Below are 16,828 nucleotides of genomic sequence, written 5' to 3' on the forward strand. Positions count from 1 at the left end.
GGCATCTCTCCCGCGGATTGCACCACTCGTTCGGATGAGGATTGGGCACCTTGTCTCAATGCGTGATTCCCGGGGCAGGAGGGGGATGATCCCATCCGTTCCCAGACAGTGGTGTCAGAGGGATGCTGGGCTGCAGGGATCCCCCACACTCGTCTGTAGCGTGGCCTCAAGAGTGCTGTGTCCCTGGATTTTGCTCGCCAGACCTCGAGCATGCCTGGGGCTGTCCTTAAGCCCGAGGTCACCTGGCCTTTCCTGGTGGGAGGATGCAGCTGCTCCACGAATCCTGCAGGATATGGGGGATGGCATCCCGTGTTTCGGAACTGTGAAGGGGGAGGTGCTGGGGCCACTCAGAGGGGAAAATCCCCCTTTTCCCAGAGGTGTTTGCAAGGGCAGACTGCAGAACCCCCAGGCTTCCACAGCCACGTGATGAGCACAACCCAGGGAATTTCTTCAAAAGCAAAACAGGAATATAATGGAAGTTTTTGCTGCCCTGAGGGGTGGGGATGATTATTCACAGCCTGGCTGGTACAGGAGCTGGGACCACCAAATGGGGCTGTCAGGCAGCAGGCACACAAAGGCTGTCAAATTTCCTGTGCTGTCAAATTAAACAGTGAAAATCCTTGGTGTGCAGCATCTTAGACACAGAGTCATAATGCAGGGCTGAAAGGTGATCACTCAAACTTGGAAAATAAAAAATATCCATTGCAAACAGCTCATTGTAAACCACATCCTCCCCGTGCTGGCTCCAGCCACCCTGAGCTCCAGAGCTGAGGACACACCTTGCCAGGTGCTCTCCATCAGCACAAACAGGCAGTGTTTGGGAGAGAGGGGGTCACCTTTCCTGCTTCTTCGATGGCCACACTCCCCAGGTTTTGCCCTCAAAAACAAGGGTGTGCCCGTAATGCTCAGCTATTTTAAGACCACTGGGAGCCGGCTGCTTCCTGCCGGTCCCAAGCAAGGCCATTACACAAGCCAGGAGCAACTTCCCCGGCGGCCACAGCAGCTCACCCCAGAGAGAATGAGGCCCAGAGTGCTGTGCCAACGCCAAGGACAGGCTCCAGTGGCACTGGCTCAGCCGAGCACATCCCCAGCATCCTTACAGTGCTGTCGTACACTGCCCATTTCCACCGGGGCAGGTTTGGGCTCTTACTCCAGTGTGCCTGTCCTTGCCCGTTTGATGCCCAGATGCTGGGTGGGATCCTAAACAACCTCCTAGGGCTCCTACTGTGTGTGCTGGGGAATGTCCCTTTGGAGGCAGATGAAGCAGTAGGACAGAGGGACATGCTCACATGTGGGATCCACTCAGGGATGGGCCCCTCACTTAGACTGTGACGTCCTTCCCAGTCCCAGCCATGAGCTGGGGGGGTGAGATAAGGACTGCTGAGCACAGGCTGCCTTGCCATGGGCCTGTGGGCACGTGCGTATGTATGTGTGTGTATTCACAGAATCATTAAGTTTGGAAGAAAGGAAAAAATCACAGGATTACTGAAGTTGGAAAAGTCCTCTGAGATTATCAAGTCCAACAATTAACCCATATTTTCACATCCATCCATCCATCCATCCATACACACCCCCACATATATATATATATATGTGCATTTATAGGCTGTACATGCCTCCAACCTGTCCCTTTCCCTGCTCTCCTGCAGCAGAGATGTGCTCAACTTGGGCAGACTGTCACTGGCCAGGTTGGGGGACACACTGGCCACTGGACCCAGGACATTGTGCCCAGCCTGAGACAGCCTGAGCACCCAGTATGTCCTGGCGTGCCCTGATGGAGAGGGGGGCACGGGGAAGAAGGTCAGTGGCACACAGAAAGGGAAATTGCAGGCTTTAACCACATGAATGGAGCAAACTGCACTGAAACGCATCCCAATTCAACCACTTATCCCCTCGCTAACCCTGCTTTTGTGTGGTCTCTAACCCTGGTTTTTTGTGGGGCCGGAGAGCAGTTGGAGAGCTTCCAGCGACCCCCGGCTCCCTACACGTCCCCCAGGGGCAGGATGCCACAGGCCACCCTGCAAGCCCCATCCTGCTTTCCATGCCAGCACAGATCCAGCTGGGATCTGTGTGGCAGAAACAACAAACGCAGACCTGGCTTCATCAAGGAGCCACACCATGGTGCCAGCGGCAGCCACACGGAGGGGTCTGTCCCCAGGAAAAGCCACCGTGGGATGCAGTGTCGGGACCCCACATGTGCCACGCCAGGATCCCACGCAAACCCTGCTGTGGGTGCCGGGGCCCCGAGGTGTCCTGTGCTGTGGGGTGTGTGGCACATGGGGTACTTATGGGGTGCAGGGTGGTCTCCCAGGCGTTCCATGGGGTGCAGAGTCCCCCGCTCCCCCAGGCGTGCCGTGGTGTGGAGGGTCGCGCGGTGCCCAGGCGGGCTGGGGGGCCTGTGGCACTGGCATCCCGCACCACGCCAGGGCTCCGCCTGCCCCGCTGCCCCGCGGGCCGCTCGGCGGGGATGCTCCGGCCCCCGAGCCCCCCGGCCGGCAGCACCGGGGTGCGTGTCCCCCCTCGGGGATGCTCCGGCCCCCGAACCCCCGGCCGGCAGCACCGGGGTGCGTGTCCCCCCTCGGGGATGCTCCGGCCCCCGAACCCCCGGCCGGCAGCACCGGGGTGCGTGTCCCCCCTCGGGGATGCTCCGGCCCCCGAACCCCCGGCCGGCAGCACCGGGGTGCGTGTCCCCCCTCGGGGATGCTCCGGCCCCCGAACCCCCGGCCGGCAGCACCGGGGTGCGTGTCCCCCCTCGGGGATGCTCCGGCCCCCGAACCCCCGGCCGGCAGCACCGGGGTGCGTGTCCCCCCTCGGGGATGCTCCGGCCCCCGAGCCCCCCGGCCGGCAGCACCGGGGTGCGTGTCCCCCCCGCGGACCCCCCGCGCTGCGCGCCCCGCGCCCGCCCCCGCGCCGGGATGGCTCCGCCCCTTCCCCTCCCTCCTCCCTCCTCCTTCCTCGCTCCTCCTCCTCCTCCTTCTCCTCCTTCTCCCTCGCCGCCTCCTCCTCCTCCTCCTCCTGCTCTGCTCCCCTCCCGCGGCGGCGGCGCGGGGCGCGGCGGGGCTCGGGCGCTCCCGCTCCCCTTTGTTCGCTGCGCCGATGGCGGCCGGGCCGGGCGGCGGCCCCGGGGCCCCCAGCGAGGCGGAGGCGGCGCAGCTCTGCCGCAGCCTGGAGGTGGGCACCGTCATGACCCTCTTCTACTCCAAAAAGTCGCAGCGACCCGAGCGGAAAACTTTCCAGGTGAAGCTGGAGACGCGGCAGGTCACCTGGAGCCGCGGCTCCGAGAAGGTCGAGGGGGCCGGTGAGTGCGCGGCGGGGGGACCCCGGCGGAGAGGGGCGGCAGAGGGGCTGCGCTCCTTCGGGCGGGGGTGCGGGGCCGGAGCCCTCCCGGGAGCCGCCGTTCGGGGAGCGCCGGGGGCTGGGTGGCGAGGAGGAAGGGGAAAAAAAGAAAAATAATGAACCCCCAGGCTGTCCTTGCCCGGCATTTCCCCGCGAGCAGCCGGGGGGGCGGAGGGGGGTTCGGGTCCCAGCGCGGGGCCGGCCCCGACCACCCTGTGCACGGGGGATGCGCGGGCTGGTGCCGCCACTGCCCCCGCCCAGCGCCGCCTCCCAACTTTCCGCATCCCTGTTCGGCACCAAACTTCCCCTGGGATAAACGAGGTGTTTTCCCGGGTGGTGCCTTGGCGAGCAGCACCTAAGGGCCGTAGGGAGGCTCAGAAGGAGGCAGGATTAGTGTGAGCCCTTTCGCGGTTGCACGTCGGAGCAACAGATGAGACCAGACGGAAAACGCAAAGAGTGGGAAAACCAACCCAGAATGATGTACTGTAGTTCCGTCCTCTTCCCCGTTGCCCTCTGCATATCAGCCAGAGGGTTATGGCACAGGGTGAGGCGAGTGTGGTGCTGCTGTAACAGCACCGGTTCCTGTGCTGGATGGGGATGAGGAGGACAGAGGAAAGGATGCATAGGAAACCTGAGTGTCAAACCACAAAGATGTGTGGGAACGGGGTGAGATCTGGCACGCCCTGCACTCTTATCCTCGGTGTTGGTTTCCCAGGTTCTCTTAAATTATCTTTCCCACCCCTGTGTGCACCAGTAGGAGGCCAGGGTCTCTGTCCTGTGCTGGACGTGAGGAAAAGGGGATGTGCACAAAGGCCAGGTGGTGGGAGAGCTGGTGCTGGCTGTGGCACTGGCCTTCCCCATGCTGAGGGATGCAACTGAGGCCCAGCAAGGCCAGGGAGGAGTGGTCATCTCTCCTGGCAAGTGCTGCTGGCCCAGGGTGGAAAGGTGGGATGCTGTCAGTACCAGGGGCTCAGATGAGGAAAGGGCATGGTGGCCGCATCTCTGGCAGGTCCACAGAATGCCACAAAATGGGGCTTTGGTTTGCCCTAAGACCCTTTGAGTCCTCTACCTTCTGCCTTGTGGTGTCTCCAAGCAAGTCTGGAGGGAGCCTTGGGCTCTTTTAGCATCATGAGAATGTGAAGCTCCCCCATCTCTTTCCCAGAATAGCCTCTGGGAGTGATGAGGCAGTGTGAGAGGGAGGAGAGAGCAGCACTCTATTGACCCTGGGATTAAATTGTTCTTAAACTAAGGCACAGCAAACATTGGTTTTGCTGGGGAGACTCTGGTCTTGGGCAAAGCCTACAGACCACATGTGCCCATGATGGGACAGAGGTCCCCACTGGTGTCTGCACAGGTGATCGTTCATGGGGACAGACCTAGGTGTACCCCTGTAACCTGGGACCTTCACTTGGGGGAAATCTAGAGAACTTTAGCTTCTGTACCAGAACTGTGGGCGTAACGATGCTAAAGCCATGGCTGCAAGGAATTATTGTGCTGTGCAGACATCCAAGAGCAGACCAGTGAAAGCAAAGAGAGTGTCCCAGGGACTGAGATGATCGTGTTTCTTTTAATGTCACAGTGGAAAATTCCTTGGGGCTTCTCTACTGTGCCACAGGCGAGTTGTCTGGCTGGTGGGTTTGGGCTCTGGGCTCTCCAGGTGCCTCCCAACGCTCACGTGTGACCCTCCCAAGGGGCAAGGTGGGCTTCACTGGACACAGAGAACATCAGACTGAAGAGCTGCTGTATCTTCAGCCCCATCTCTCTGATGCTGGATGCTTTCCCCATGGCCTCCCCTCTCACCTGAGCATCTTGCCCTATCCTCGGTCCCCTCCTCTGGTGTCACCCAGCACCCTGAGCTCGCAGGGCTGAGGAGCAGAGCTTTGCTTTAACACTTCCTGGACAGAACTGTGGGAGCTCCAGGTGGAAATATCAGCCTGTGTACACAAATAGTGACTGGGTTTCTAGGCAGGCAAGGCAGAGCCACGGGATCGATGGCCAGCAGTACTAGGTTCTTGGCCAGCTTCCCTATTTTTATCTGGATGTGCTTTCTGGGCAGAAAAAGGATGCCTGGGAAAAGCCAGGTGTGTGACAGCTCCTGGCAAACACACCAATTCCCCTCCTGGCTCATCCCCTTGAGGCCAACATTGACATGGCCATGGTGGGAACCAGAGGGGGAAGTAATCTGGAGCTGAGCTCATCACTTCCAGTGCAGGGTAGTTCCAGCCGTGAGCAACGACTGATCCAGTTCTACCCATGAAGACAAGCCATGCCAGCATCAGGAGCAGTAGGTTGGGGCTGGTAGGAAGGTTGGATTTTGCTTTTAAGGGTGGTACTGGTTTGGCCTCAGCTTGCACTGTGAGAGTAGCCAGCTGTCAGGAGGTGAGATGTTCTTTCGCATGGAACAGCATCCCCACCAAACAATGTCTGGGGGCCTACAGGTCAAAGATTGCTATGTTCATGGGTTGGTAATGGATGTTCTTGTGTTTCTCTAGAGCTGGAGACCACCAGGGAGCTTTAGACCACCCTGGATATGAGTTAATTGTCTAAGTAGGAATGATTCTGGGGTTTTGTCCATTTCAGAACAGGTGAATATCCACAGTGTATCACATACTGTGGAGGTTTTGGGCTCAGGGCATGCCTATGTGGATGGCCATGTCTTGGAGAGGTTTGTCTCCATGGACACCAAGTATAGATGATCTGTACTCCTGTCTCTGCTCCTGGTGGGTTGTGCAGAAAGGAGATGTGTATTTGTCCCAGGGAGGGGTGGGCAAAGATGGGGGACCTGGCTCCATGCCTGACAGTGTTGGGGAGAGCACAGCCCCCGTTGCTGCAGCTTGGGAAGCTCCTGTTGCATGGTGGGCAGTGCACGAAGGGACAAAGGGTCAGCTGGCTCATCTGCAGGTGGCCTTAAGCACGTGGGTTACAGCTGCAGTGTGCCAGGAGGAGAGGGCTCTGGGCACAGCCGCTGCCATCGTGCCTTGGTGTGGTGCTCCTGATTTCACAGCTTTGCCATCACTGTCAGAGGTGTCATGGAGCTGCTGCTGCCCCAGGATCTGCGGGGGCTGGTCTGTCAGTACTTCTGATCTCTGCTGAACTCTGGGGGCTTGCAACAGGCAACCAGTTCTTTGCCTTAAAAACAATGTTTGGGTGGTGCTTGGCTTTCTGTGCACAGATGTGGAGCTTAGAGGGGAGCAGAGCCTGAGCAGGCTGAAAGTCACCCCAGTGCTGGAGAGAGGTCCAGGGAACCCCTGTCCCTTGTGCCTGTGGTGCCTCAACAGCGTGGGGCTGTCATTCTGAGTTCCCTCACCCTGCCACGCTGCCCTGCCCGGAGGTGATGTGCCACCCTTTATTTCAGGTTACTTACTGAAGCAAACAGGGTCTGACTAACCTCTGCAAGGAACTTTTGGCACTTAAGGACAAAGGCTTCTGTGTGCTTCAGCATCTCCTAACAGCAGGGAGGTTGGACCAGGGAGATGCTGGCTGGGGAGGAGCCTGTGTAGATGTGGCACCTGGGGTGTCCATGGTGTGGACCTGGCAGTACTGGGTTAATAGTTGGACTGGATGGTCTTAGAGGACTTTTCCAACCCTAATGATTCTGTGATTCTGTGAAAGGTTGGGTGGCATCACCACATGTGCTGTAGATGGACAGGTAACCAGCCGGCCTCACTGGCCACCATGAAGCTGCCCAGCTTTGCCTGCCCGTGAGCCGGGAGGTGCTGGGGGACCACGAGCAGGGAGCCCTTGCTGGTGTGAGAGCCCTCTCCTCATCCCCTGCTTTGTGTAGGGCTTTGTGAGCGCTGCATAAAGAGTGACCTTGTGTGCTGACTGTCACTGTGTGTGTCCCCCACGTCTGCCCTCCGTGAGCAGCTCCGGCTGGGCAGCGGGCAGAGCAGGGCCTGCAGCCAGCTGGGCTGCCACAGGAAGAGCCTCTTCTCTTGGACAGGACCCTGCTCTTCGCTGAGCTCTTCAGCTCACTCCAGAGTGCTGAGAATCTCTGTGAGCTGAGGGCTGGGAGGAGGGGGAAGCTCTCCTGGGCAGGAAGCCTTTCCCTTTCCAAGGCAGTTGCCTTCTTCTCCTGTAACTTTTTCAAAACTGTACAAAATGCAATCCTGGTTTGTGCCAACAAAAAAAAAAAAAAAAAAAAAAGAAAAAGGCGGGTTTTTTTTCAATTAATACTTGTTTTTATCCATAGGGTTCCAGCTAGGTTTAATTACCAATGCATTGCTTTCTTGCTAATCAACTCTGCAGAGGGCCTGGCTGCCACAATAGGAAGAGTGCTAATAATTTTCTATTCTTTTTGTTAATCACCCGGAGCAAAGTAGAGCTAATCTCTCAAGTCAATTGTCTTTTATGGTTTTTTTTTTTCCTAAACTTCCTGTGTTAACTGATTCTTTATTTTTAATAAAAAAGGGTCTTGCATTCTTACCTTCATATGCTGGGGGCTTATAGGCCAGCTTCAAATTAAACTGTTTGCCTTGAAACACGTCAGAAAATTCAGAGAGTTTGCTCAGAGAGTGAGCTGAAAATTTGGAGCAGATGTTTGTTTTATAGGAGAGAGAGAGGAGAAAAAAAACTACCTCAAAAAAACCCTGGTTGCATTCTTGCTTTCAGTGAAATGAGCTCAGTCCCTTGGAGGTGGAGAAAAGCCATTGCCTGTGTGAAAGAAAAGAAATGAGCTGTAAAATATTAATGCAAAGTGGCTCTGAAGTGTGGCTCGTACTCGCCTCAGCCGTTTCAAGCACCAGCCTCTTTCATTAGTCCACTGGGGCCCAGCGTTTTCTTTCTTAATTATGTTTTTTTTGGGGCCATTGGCTTAAGCTGAGGAGCTTGGAGCTCTTAAGAAGCGAGCAAGCCAGAAATGGTTTTCAAGGATGAAATAACTTCAGAGTGGGCTCCTCTTGGGGTGCAGGATGGCTTCTGCACTGGAGGGTCCCCTCCTGCTCCACCACCCACGGATGCAGGATGCTGCCCCTGCGGTGGGCAGGAATGGAGGAGGGAGCTCCCCTTGAGGTGCCTGGAGCAGGGGGCTGCAGAATGGCCGGGGTGGGAAGGGGGGAGCGTGGCTTGTGACTGTCAGGGTGGTTGAAGCTTCCCTTGCTGACACTCTGCCGTGGGAGTTTCTCGAGGGCAGGTTTTTTGTGTTGTTACCAGTCCCCTTCCTGCTTACGATGGGCATTTGTGCTACACACAAAGCAAGTGAGCTCTGCTCTGCCTTCACCTCCAAACTGAAACAGCCTCTCCCCTCACTTCACATCCCTTTGTCATCCCAGTTTTATTCTTGGTAGCATCTTCCAGGAGGAGCAGGTTAAAAAACCCCTGCTCTTGCAGTAAGATGCATTACCTCCTCCTTTGGCATCTCAAAAGCTTCTCTGCAACCTGGGGAGCAGCTGAAAGTTGGCTGGCTGGGAGGGCAGTGTTTCCTCTAGTACCTGCACCCACGTCATCCGTCCATCTGGTTGCTTCCTCTGCCAGTAAGCCACGTGGAAGGAATTGGCTTGTGGGGTTCAAGCCCACTAATTAGAATGTGCTGGAGAGGTTTTGCATAGTGTTGGACTGATTATTTCTCAACTACATCAAGGGCCTGAGTTTTTCAGGGCTTGGCTTTTTCCTCGCCTGTTGGCTGGACACCACGTGTGGCGACAGGAGCACCTGAGTGAGCTGGATCTGAACATCTGGCCTTGCAGAGAGCGTGCAAAGAGGTGCCACGCTCAGCTCCGTCACCTGGCACAGTTCTGTTGTGGGATTTCGTACAGGACTTTAATGTGCCCCATCTCCAAGCTGAAGGGCTGAGCCAGCAGTTGCCCAACCCCATCTGTGATCTCTCTGCTGCTCTGTTTGAGCTGCCTTGGCTGCACAGCGTCGTCGATGGCCATCCTTATCTCAAAGCATTTGCTCAGCTCCGTTATCTGATTGCAGTGGCTGCACTGTGAACATCCCCAGGACATGCCGACTGTCAGCCGTGCCCGTGGCCTGTCCCCCTGTGAGCAGGCCTGTGACCTCCTGCATATCTTACAGATTGCAGACACAGGAGGAAGGGCTCTGCAGCCTCGGCAGGAGTCAGGGCTAAAGTCCCCAGCCCTGAGCAGTCCTGAGGTCCCAGTCCCCAAGTGCTGCTTGTGGCAGAGCAGGCTTGGCCACTGAGTTGCTCAGGAGTGCAGACTTTGTGTAAATTTTGTGTTCCTGGGAACCTGGGCACTGCTCTTGGGCTGGGACCTTCCCCTCCAGAGAGCACTGGGGCTGTTGTGTCCCTTTGGAACTGACCCAGATCAAACCAGTGTGCTGTGATGGGCAGCCTGGCCAGGATGTAAAACTTGGCAACACTTGGAATGGAGCAGGAGCTCTCAGACAGACCCTCAGTTGTGACTTGCCTTACAGTTTTGGCTACATCACACAAACTTCTGCTCGAGTTGCAGACTTATTGATGAGCTGCAGCAGCTCAGCCCATGGATGGCAACTTCAGAAGCTGCTGGAAGTGGAGCATGTTTGACTGCATGTCCAACTTCTCTGTCTCTGCCAAAGTGGGGTCCTGCTGGAGTTGGCTTGACAGACATTTCGTGCTGAGCATCTCATCCAGGCCGTGGGACTGAATGGCAGGAGCTGTGAGCTCTCTTCCACATGAGCCTGTGATTGCTGTCCTGCAGGACTGTGGGAACACCCCAGCACTACACTGGTGCTGGGCTGTGGTCTGGTAGTGACTGGCCAACAGTGACAGTCTGTGCTTTATGCAGGGTCAGCCAAGAGCTGGGCTGGTGGTTTTGGGCTCAGAGCTGTGTGACACTGGCTCTAGGAGCTGTGTGGCCTGGCAGGGCTGCAGCCAGCCCCTGTGCTGTGTCCCTGCTCCCAAGCTGTTGCAGGTTTGGTGAGACCCAGTGTAAAGCTCACAGCGAAGGAGGGTGTGGGGAGTCCAGGAAGAACTTGCAGCGTGTGGTGAGGAGGTGTGGGCCTTCGAGCACAGAAAACCCGAGCAGCTCTGAGTTTAAAACCCACTGTCTGAACCTAAGAGGAAATGTCTGAAGTCAGTGGAGAAGACTTTTTACTTTTCTAGTGTTCTCTGAAGTTTAAGGGCAGTAGAAATCAGAAAATTTTGAAGCTCTTACAATGCTTTTGAAAAGTTCCCCACATCCTCCTTCTTCCCCTTGGCCAAACAGGCTTGGAGAGTGGATGGTGGATGATGATGCTGGAGTAGAGCAACTGCAGGGATGCCTGTCTAGAGAAGGATAAAAGGAGACTGGTCTGAGTATCCGACAGATGTACAGCAGCTGTATGGAGAGAGCTGTGTGGTGCCTGACGTCTGGGGATGCTCACAGAAACCTGTGTCTGTCCCAGCAAACCTGTGAGCTCACTTGGTCGTGATGTTTGCTGCTGCTGGCTGTGCTGCTGGGGTCCCATATGAGATCAGTTTGACATCTATCACATCCCCTGCCAGTGACTGTATCCTGCTTGCACGGGGGTGGGTGGGTGATCTCATGGCTTTTCCCTGCTCATCTGTTCCGCCAAGCGTGGTTTCGCTGCCGGAGGTGTTACATCAGACAGTGGTGGGAGGGTATCTTCCAGACTGGGGAGAGCCCTTAGGAAGGGACATGGTGACAGGAGCCATTCCTAAAGGGACTCTGTAGTGCTGGAAAAAGCTGTCCTTCTAAATGGTTTTAATCTTTAAGTTTTGAGTATTCCTATTTTGCACAAAGTGCTGTTTTACATGGAAAAAGCTTGACTCCAATGAGAAACTTCCTCATTTCTGAGAATTTTCAGCCTTTCTGAAGATCCCCCAGCACTCGGAACTCTAGGCCAGGGCTGTCTGCTTCTGATCTGCCAGGCTCATCCCTCCTGTCCCAGGTGTCCATATCTCTGAGCACCTTGCTGCCTCTCGATCTGTCCTTGTCATCTATTGAACACTTTGATACGCTGGATGGCAGGAGGATTTGGGATTGTGGAGCACCCTGAGCACCCAAACAGCCACGGGCTGGTGTTTCTAGCAGAAGCTGGCCACTCTAAATCTGTACAAGTCAGAGCTTTAGGATGCTGCCAGCCCATACTCTGAAAGTCTTTGTGATTTTTCAAACTGCTTTTTAGCTCGATCTCTGCTGTCCCTGTGGTCTGGTGGCTCTTTAGCCTGATTTGAAATGGGGGGTCCTGAACTTGGCTGACTGGGGAGCTGTGGAAAGCCTTCCAGAGTCTGGGGTGGACCTCTCCCTTGTATTCATTTGCAGCTCCTCCCTTCTATTTGCAAACATTTGTGGTTCTGAGGTTTTGGTCAGTCCCCTCTTGTACTGTCAGTGGGGTTCCCCAGAGCGTTCCTGGCTGCCCAAGCCAGGCAAACCCATGGTGCTGGTTTAAAGTCTTCCCAGGGAAGGTCATGGTCCGGCACATGATCTCCTGTGATGTGGGATGCTGTGCTGAGCTGTTTGCCCACTGGCTTTAAGGACACAATGGCCAAAAGCCACAGCAGAAGGGGCAGGACTGTGACTCACAGGTCGTGTTTTCTCCCCAACCCATTACAAATGCATTTCTTTTCTTTTTCTTGGAATATTACTCTTTTTTTTTTTTTTCCTGCCTTGACATATGGAATCCCAGAGCTGTGCTGCCTTGTGTTTGGAGCTCACCCCTTTATCCATGTGGGGTGTGCAGGACTCCTGCCTTCCCAGTTATGGACCTTCAGGAAGTGACCTACTGACTGAATTGTCTTAGGGACAAGGGTTGCCTTTTCTGCTAGCTCCAAACTCCCTCCCTCAGGAGCTGGATGTGGGGTGTGTCCCCTGCCCTGCCTGGATCCCAGTGCCTGGAGGGATGGCTGCAGGAGGGCCACTGTGCTCTGGGTGACACACAGCGATGCTGTGGCTGCTTTGCTGCCTCCTGACTCCAGGAGCTGTTCCAACTGTCCTCCTCTCCGTCTCTGCTGGAGCTCCTCTGATTCCCTCTATGGCATCCTGTGCTCCTCTCCTCCTGGGATTGCCCCGTGCAGAGCCCCATCCTGCTCCCTTTGAGCATCACCCCGTGGTAGGGCTAGGCCAGGCAGGGCTGGAAATCATCACATCAAGGAAGGCTGTCACTGCAGGCTGTGCTCTGCAGGGACGCTGGGTAGAACAGCTGCTTGAGAGTCTTCTTCCTGTTTACTTGCTCCCAGAAGTGCTGATGGTGTGGTGATTAAGGGACATCCCCCCTGCATGTGCTGGTGCATCCTTCATCCCTCCTCCTCCTCACCTCCGGGGGTGTAATCCTCAGCTCAGGTCAGATAACAGGGCTGGCTGCAGGTGGGGGCTTGGCCGTGTTGAGAGCAGGGAATGTCCGAGAGGACTTTCACCCCCTTGGCTTCCTGCCCTGGAAATCTGCACCCCATAGATCTGCTTCCCAGCTGGTGAGAGGTGGGGCAGGGACTGGCTGGGTTTGTTTGCTGAGCATTTGGACACTGCCTGTCAAGGTCCTTCTTGGTGTGAGGCTCTCGTGCCCCTGGGCTCATCAGAGCAGGACACAGAGCCTGCTGCCTTGTCTCTCCAAGCTCCTGTGCTTGGGTACTTGTCCCTTAGACATCACTCATCCACCTCTGGCTCCTCTTGACAGGATTCCAGGGCACTCTGGATACCCCCCTTCTCTCCTGAGCTTGCAGTCCTTGTCCTGTTAAGTCCTTGTCCCTGCCAGCTCACAGCCCTCCTCAGCTTCAGAAAACCCAAAAGCTGTGTCCCTGGTTCCAGAGCAGGCCCCAAGCAGTGCCAGGGCAGTGGGGAGTTGGCTCTGCTTGTCTCTGTGTCCCAGCAAAGCAGCAGAAATTGATTTTTGTTGGGTTTTTTTTCCTCTTCCACATCTCACATGTCCTGTAGTGCCTTGTGTCAGCCTGTTCTCAAGGTCTTGCTGCTGGTTGGAGTATTGCCCCTGTAATCCCCAGCAGCTCTGGCTCTGGGGCACCTCACCTCTAGAGGTGAGGGCATGAAATTTTTGGAGCATTGATACATCAGGTTTGATATGAACCATGGAGCAGGTTGGAGTACAAGCAGGAAGAGGTCTCCAGTTCTGGGAGGTAATTTAAAAAAAAAACAATCCCAGGTGGTTTCACACCATCACCATGAGCTTCTGCTTCTCCCCCATAAACTGAAAATGCTGTTGCCTGCCGGGGCAGTGTGTGGCTTGGATAGTGTCTGCTCAGTGCCTGGACATCTTCAGTGGATGGTGCTGTAAGGAGGTGCCATTGGCTGGTTATCCCCCAAAATCTTGCCTTGGCGTTGGCAGGTGAAGCCAGCCCAGGGGAGTCCCATTGTGGTTAGTGCCGGTAAAGCAAATCTGGTGGAAAGGGAAGGGAGAGTCACTGTTTCCATTTCCAGCCACGTTGGGACAGGTTTGATTTCACCAGCAGCTGCTCTGGTTCATGTTGGGGTGGGTGGAAGGGACTCTCGCGGAGAATCCAGGGAGGAAGGAGGTGCCAGGAGGAGGTGCCTCCTGCATTTATTGGTTGAGCTGGTCCTGCCCTTGGGCCTCTCCACAGACAGTTGGCACGGAGGCAGATCGAGGGGAGGGCACACATCTGGAAGTCACATCTGTGCTCTGGCAAATACTCAACCCTGCCAGTCTCAGAACAGCTTTTGAGTTGAGCACGGGGTAGGAAGAGGTCAGGCTGTTGTGGTGACCTCGAACAGCTCAGCAGCAGATGGGATCTTTATCCAATCCTTCTCTTCCCAGCATGTCCCTCACACTGCAGAGTTCAAGCCCTGGTAGGGACAGGGACAAGCCACTTCTCTTGCCCACTGAGGGTCCTGGCCTACAGGCACCTCTGTTGTTAAATCGCTGTCACGGAAACGTGATTGCCTCATCTGGTGGGATGGATGAAAACTGAGTCACAGCATCTGAACATGGCTGACATTTGCTGCCACTGTGACAAATCTTTTCTGTCCTTTGGTTTTCACTCCTTGCCTTTGTGCCCTGTCCTGGGGACAGCGTGTGGTCTCTCTTGTCTCCAGTTGCTTTGTGACAGGGCATAATCCCTGGGCATGAAAGTTGAGAAGGCGCCTTTGTTGGGTGCAGAAATCCCCAAAATGCTCCAAGGAGAGCTTCCTGCTCTCCTGTCCTGTTGGACACTCGGGTCCCCAGATCTACCTCTGCCAGGGCTTCCTCACTGGCCCTGGCAGGCTCCCGGCTGTCAGGCTGTGGGCTGGTGAGCTGTGCATTTGGAACTGCTGGATTGCCATATCTGTCCTTCTGTCCTGCTTGGTCCCATCCCCTTCCCCTGACTGGCAGGGAGCACTCTGGCTGGCTGAGAGCCTGGGGACATCAGTGACCCTCTAAGGTCCAGGAGAGGGATGCAGAGATGTTGCACAGAAGGGCTCCCTGTTCAGCCCTTCCATGAAGGACACCTGCCCAGAGAGCGGCTTCCTTGAGCCTCTCACCCCGTTCCATGCTGAGACACAGCATGTTTTGGTGCCTCCTCCATCTGTCCCTGTCTACCCGTGGATCTCCTTACAGCTGTACAGAGATCATCTTCCCTGGAGGGAGGAAGAGTGGCAGAGGCAGGAGCTGTGCTCACAGATCTTCATCCCATCCTCCCTGTGGTTCATTCTGCTCCTTTAAGGTCATTGCATTTCTCTCCCAGGCAGGGCTGAGGGGGATGGAACCCGCGATGCTGTGCAGAATAAAGGTCACCTTGGGGGTGGATTGTGGAGCCTTTCCTAAACAGGCTGTCCAGAGCACCAGTGCTGAGCTTCCCCTTTCCAGATGAGTCAGTGGAACTTTGTGCCTCTCAGACAGGGCGATGACTGAAGGGTCTCTCCTCTGGCTGCCACCAGCCTGATTTCGTCTGGGACAGGGACACCAACATCTTCAGAACAGCATCTGTGCAAACAAGATCTGGGGCTTTGCCTCAGCTGGAGCAGCTCTGCCTCTCTTTGGGGTGGAGATGTGCTCCCATGTCCTGTGTGGTGACAGTGCAACAAGTCCAGGGCTCTCACAGGTGCCAGCCTTGTGTGTGGGAGTGGGTACAAGCAGCAGCCCTGGATGCCCATCTTGGGATTTGGTATAAAACCCCACAGCTTCACAAAGACAAAATTTCCATGGAGGACAAGAGGGATCCCCAGTGCATTCCAGAAGGAGGATTGCTGGAGCCCTCGCCTGGCATCTGCTATCTGCTGCCTGTCTCCTTGAGCTCCCCACCACTGCCTGTGGGCAGAGGCTGTGAGGTAGCAGCATCCTGCTTCACTCACTTGGAGGATCAGCTTTGGTTTTTTACCCATATTTTCTTGCAGCTGAGGGGGAGCGGGAGAGATGTGCTGACGATAACAGGTCAGGCAGCTGCCAGCCCACAGCTGCCTCTGGTTCTCACATCAAGAGGATGTTCAAGAGCTCTTGAAGGCCACCTGTGTGAGGCTGATGCTGGCAAGGCTGCCTGGGAAGAGGCCACCATGCCCTGTAGAAGCAATGTCTGTCCCTCTGTCTCCCTGTTCCAGCCCCTAAGATGGGATATGTGTGGGGTGGAGGAGGGAAAGTTTCTTCCTCACATCCTCTCCTCCAGCCTGCAGAGCGATGCAGCAGCGCAGCATCTCCTAATCTCCGGGCTCATCTCCTGTAGCTTCCTCTGCAGGTGATAAGGATTTTGGAGGGGGGACAGGGGAGGGAGGAACAGGAGCTCAGAAGCCACAGCACATGTGACTGGGGGGCACAGCAGAGGCAGTGGCAGGCAGAGGCTCAGGCAGGAAGCCCCGGTGCCCGCAGAGCAGCCAGCGCATCCCCATGTGCCCTGCGTGGGCTGCACAGGGCCACCACTGCTGCCCAGGTGCCACTTCCCAGGTGGTGTTTAAGCTCTCTGCCAGATCCACTCATTCCATGTTGAGTGATGGGGATTGTTGAGAGGTGAGCCAGGATCTGAGTCGGGATCCAGGCTAGCCCCAGTCACCCTGGCTAATCAGGAGCTCCCCGTGTCCCATCTCCAGCTCACTGAGCTGTTTTTTCCCCCAGCATCTCATCTCTCAAGGTGCTTTCTGCATGGATGTTGCTGGCTCTGGGGTAGTGCTATTGAGACAGTTGCTTCATAGCAAAATCCAGTGGCTTGAAGCAAAAATCCAGTTTGCTGATGCAGGTGAGATGAAGTACCTTGTTAGAATAACCTGAGACACAGCTGAGCTGAGTCTGGAGGGGAAAATAACTTTACCTCCATCTTTTCCTGAGGCAGAAGTACCACCTGCATGTTGTAGCAACAAGAGCAGTGGGATCCAGTGGCCCCCTGGGCACCAGGATGGCTCCTCCATGGGACAGCAAGGGAAGTGACAGAACATTTTACAGGGATTTTGGTGCCTAACTCAAAGGCCTTTTTAGTTCATAGGGGGTGAGGGATGCTCTGGGGCACAGGGTGCTGCTGGTTTGGTGATTGTTGGCCTCCATGGATGCCTCAGCCATGCTCTCTGCCCTCTGAAAAACCAGTTAAGGTCAAATGAGAGGCCTCAGCTGGTTTCTTATCCTGTCTGGATAAGCCATCTGTTAATGGCACTGGCTCTTCCTCTGGAAACCTGATAGCCGATGC

At 55.8% G+C, this 16,828-nt stretch overlaps 1 protein-coding gene across 1 annotated transcript in view; it reads left to right on the forward strand.

Moving 5' to 3' along the window:
* Positions 1–3,096: 3,096 nt before the first annotated feature.
* Positions 3,097–16,828, forward strand: part of PLCG1 (phospholipase C gamma 1) — a gene marked incomplete at its 5' end in the record, with an annotated part of 42,455 nt that continues 28,723 nt past the window's right edge. The window contains one exon of the mRNA XM_082292741.1: positions 3,097–3,298. Within this exon, the coding sequence (XP_082148867.1) occupies positions 3,097–3,298 (202 nt within the window). The remainder of the gene's footprint in view (positions 3,299–16,828) is intronic.

The sequence above is a fragment of the Coloeus monedula genome (genome assembly GCF_965178545.1).
Source record: "Coloeus monedula genome assembly, chromosome: 17".
Taxonomy (NCBI): domain Eukaryota; kingdom Metazoa; phylum Chordata; class Aves; order Passeriformes; family Corvidae; genus Coloeus; species Coloeus monedula.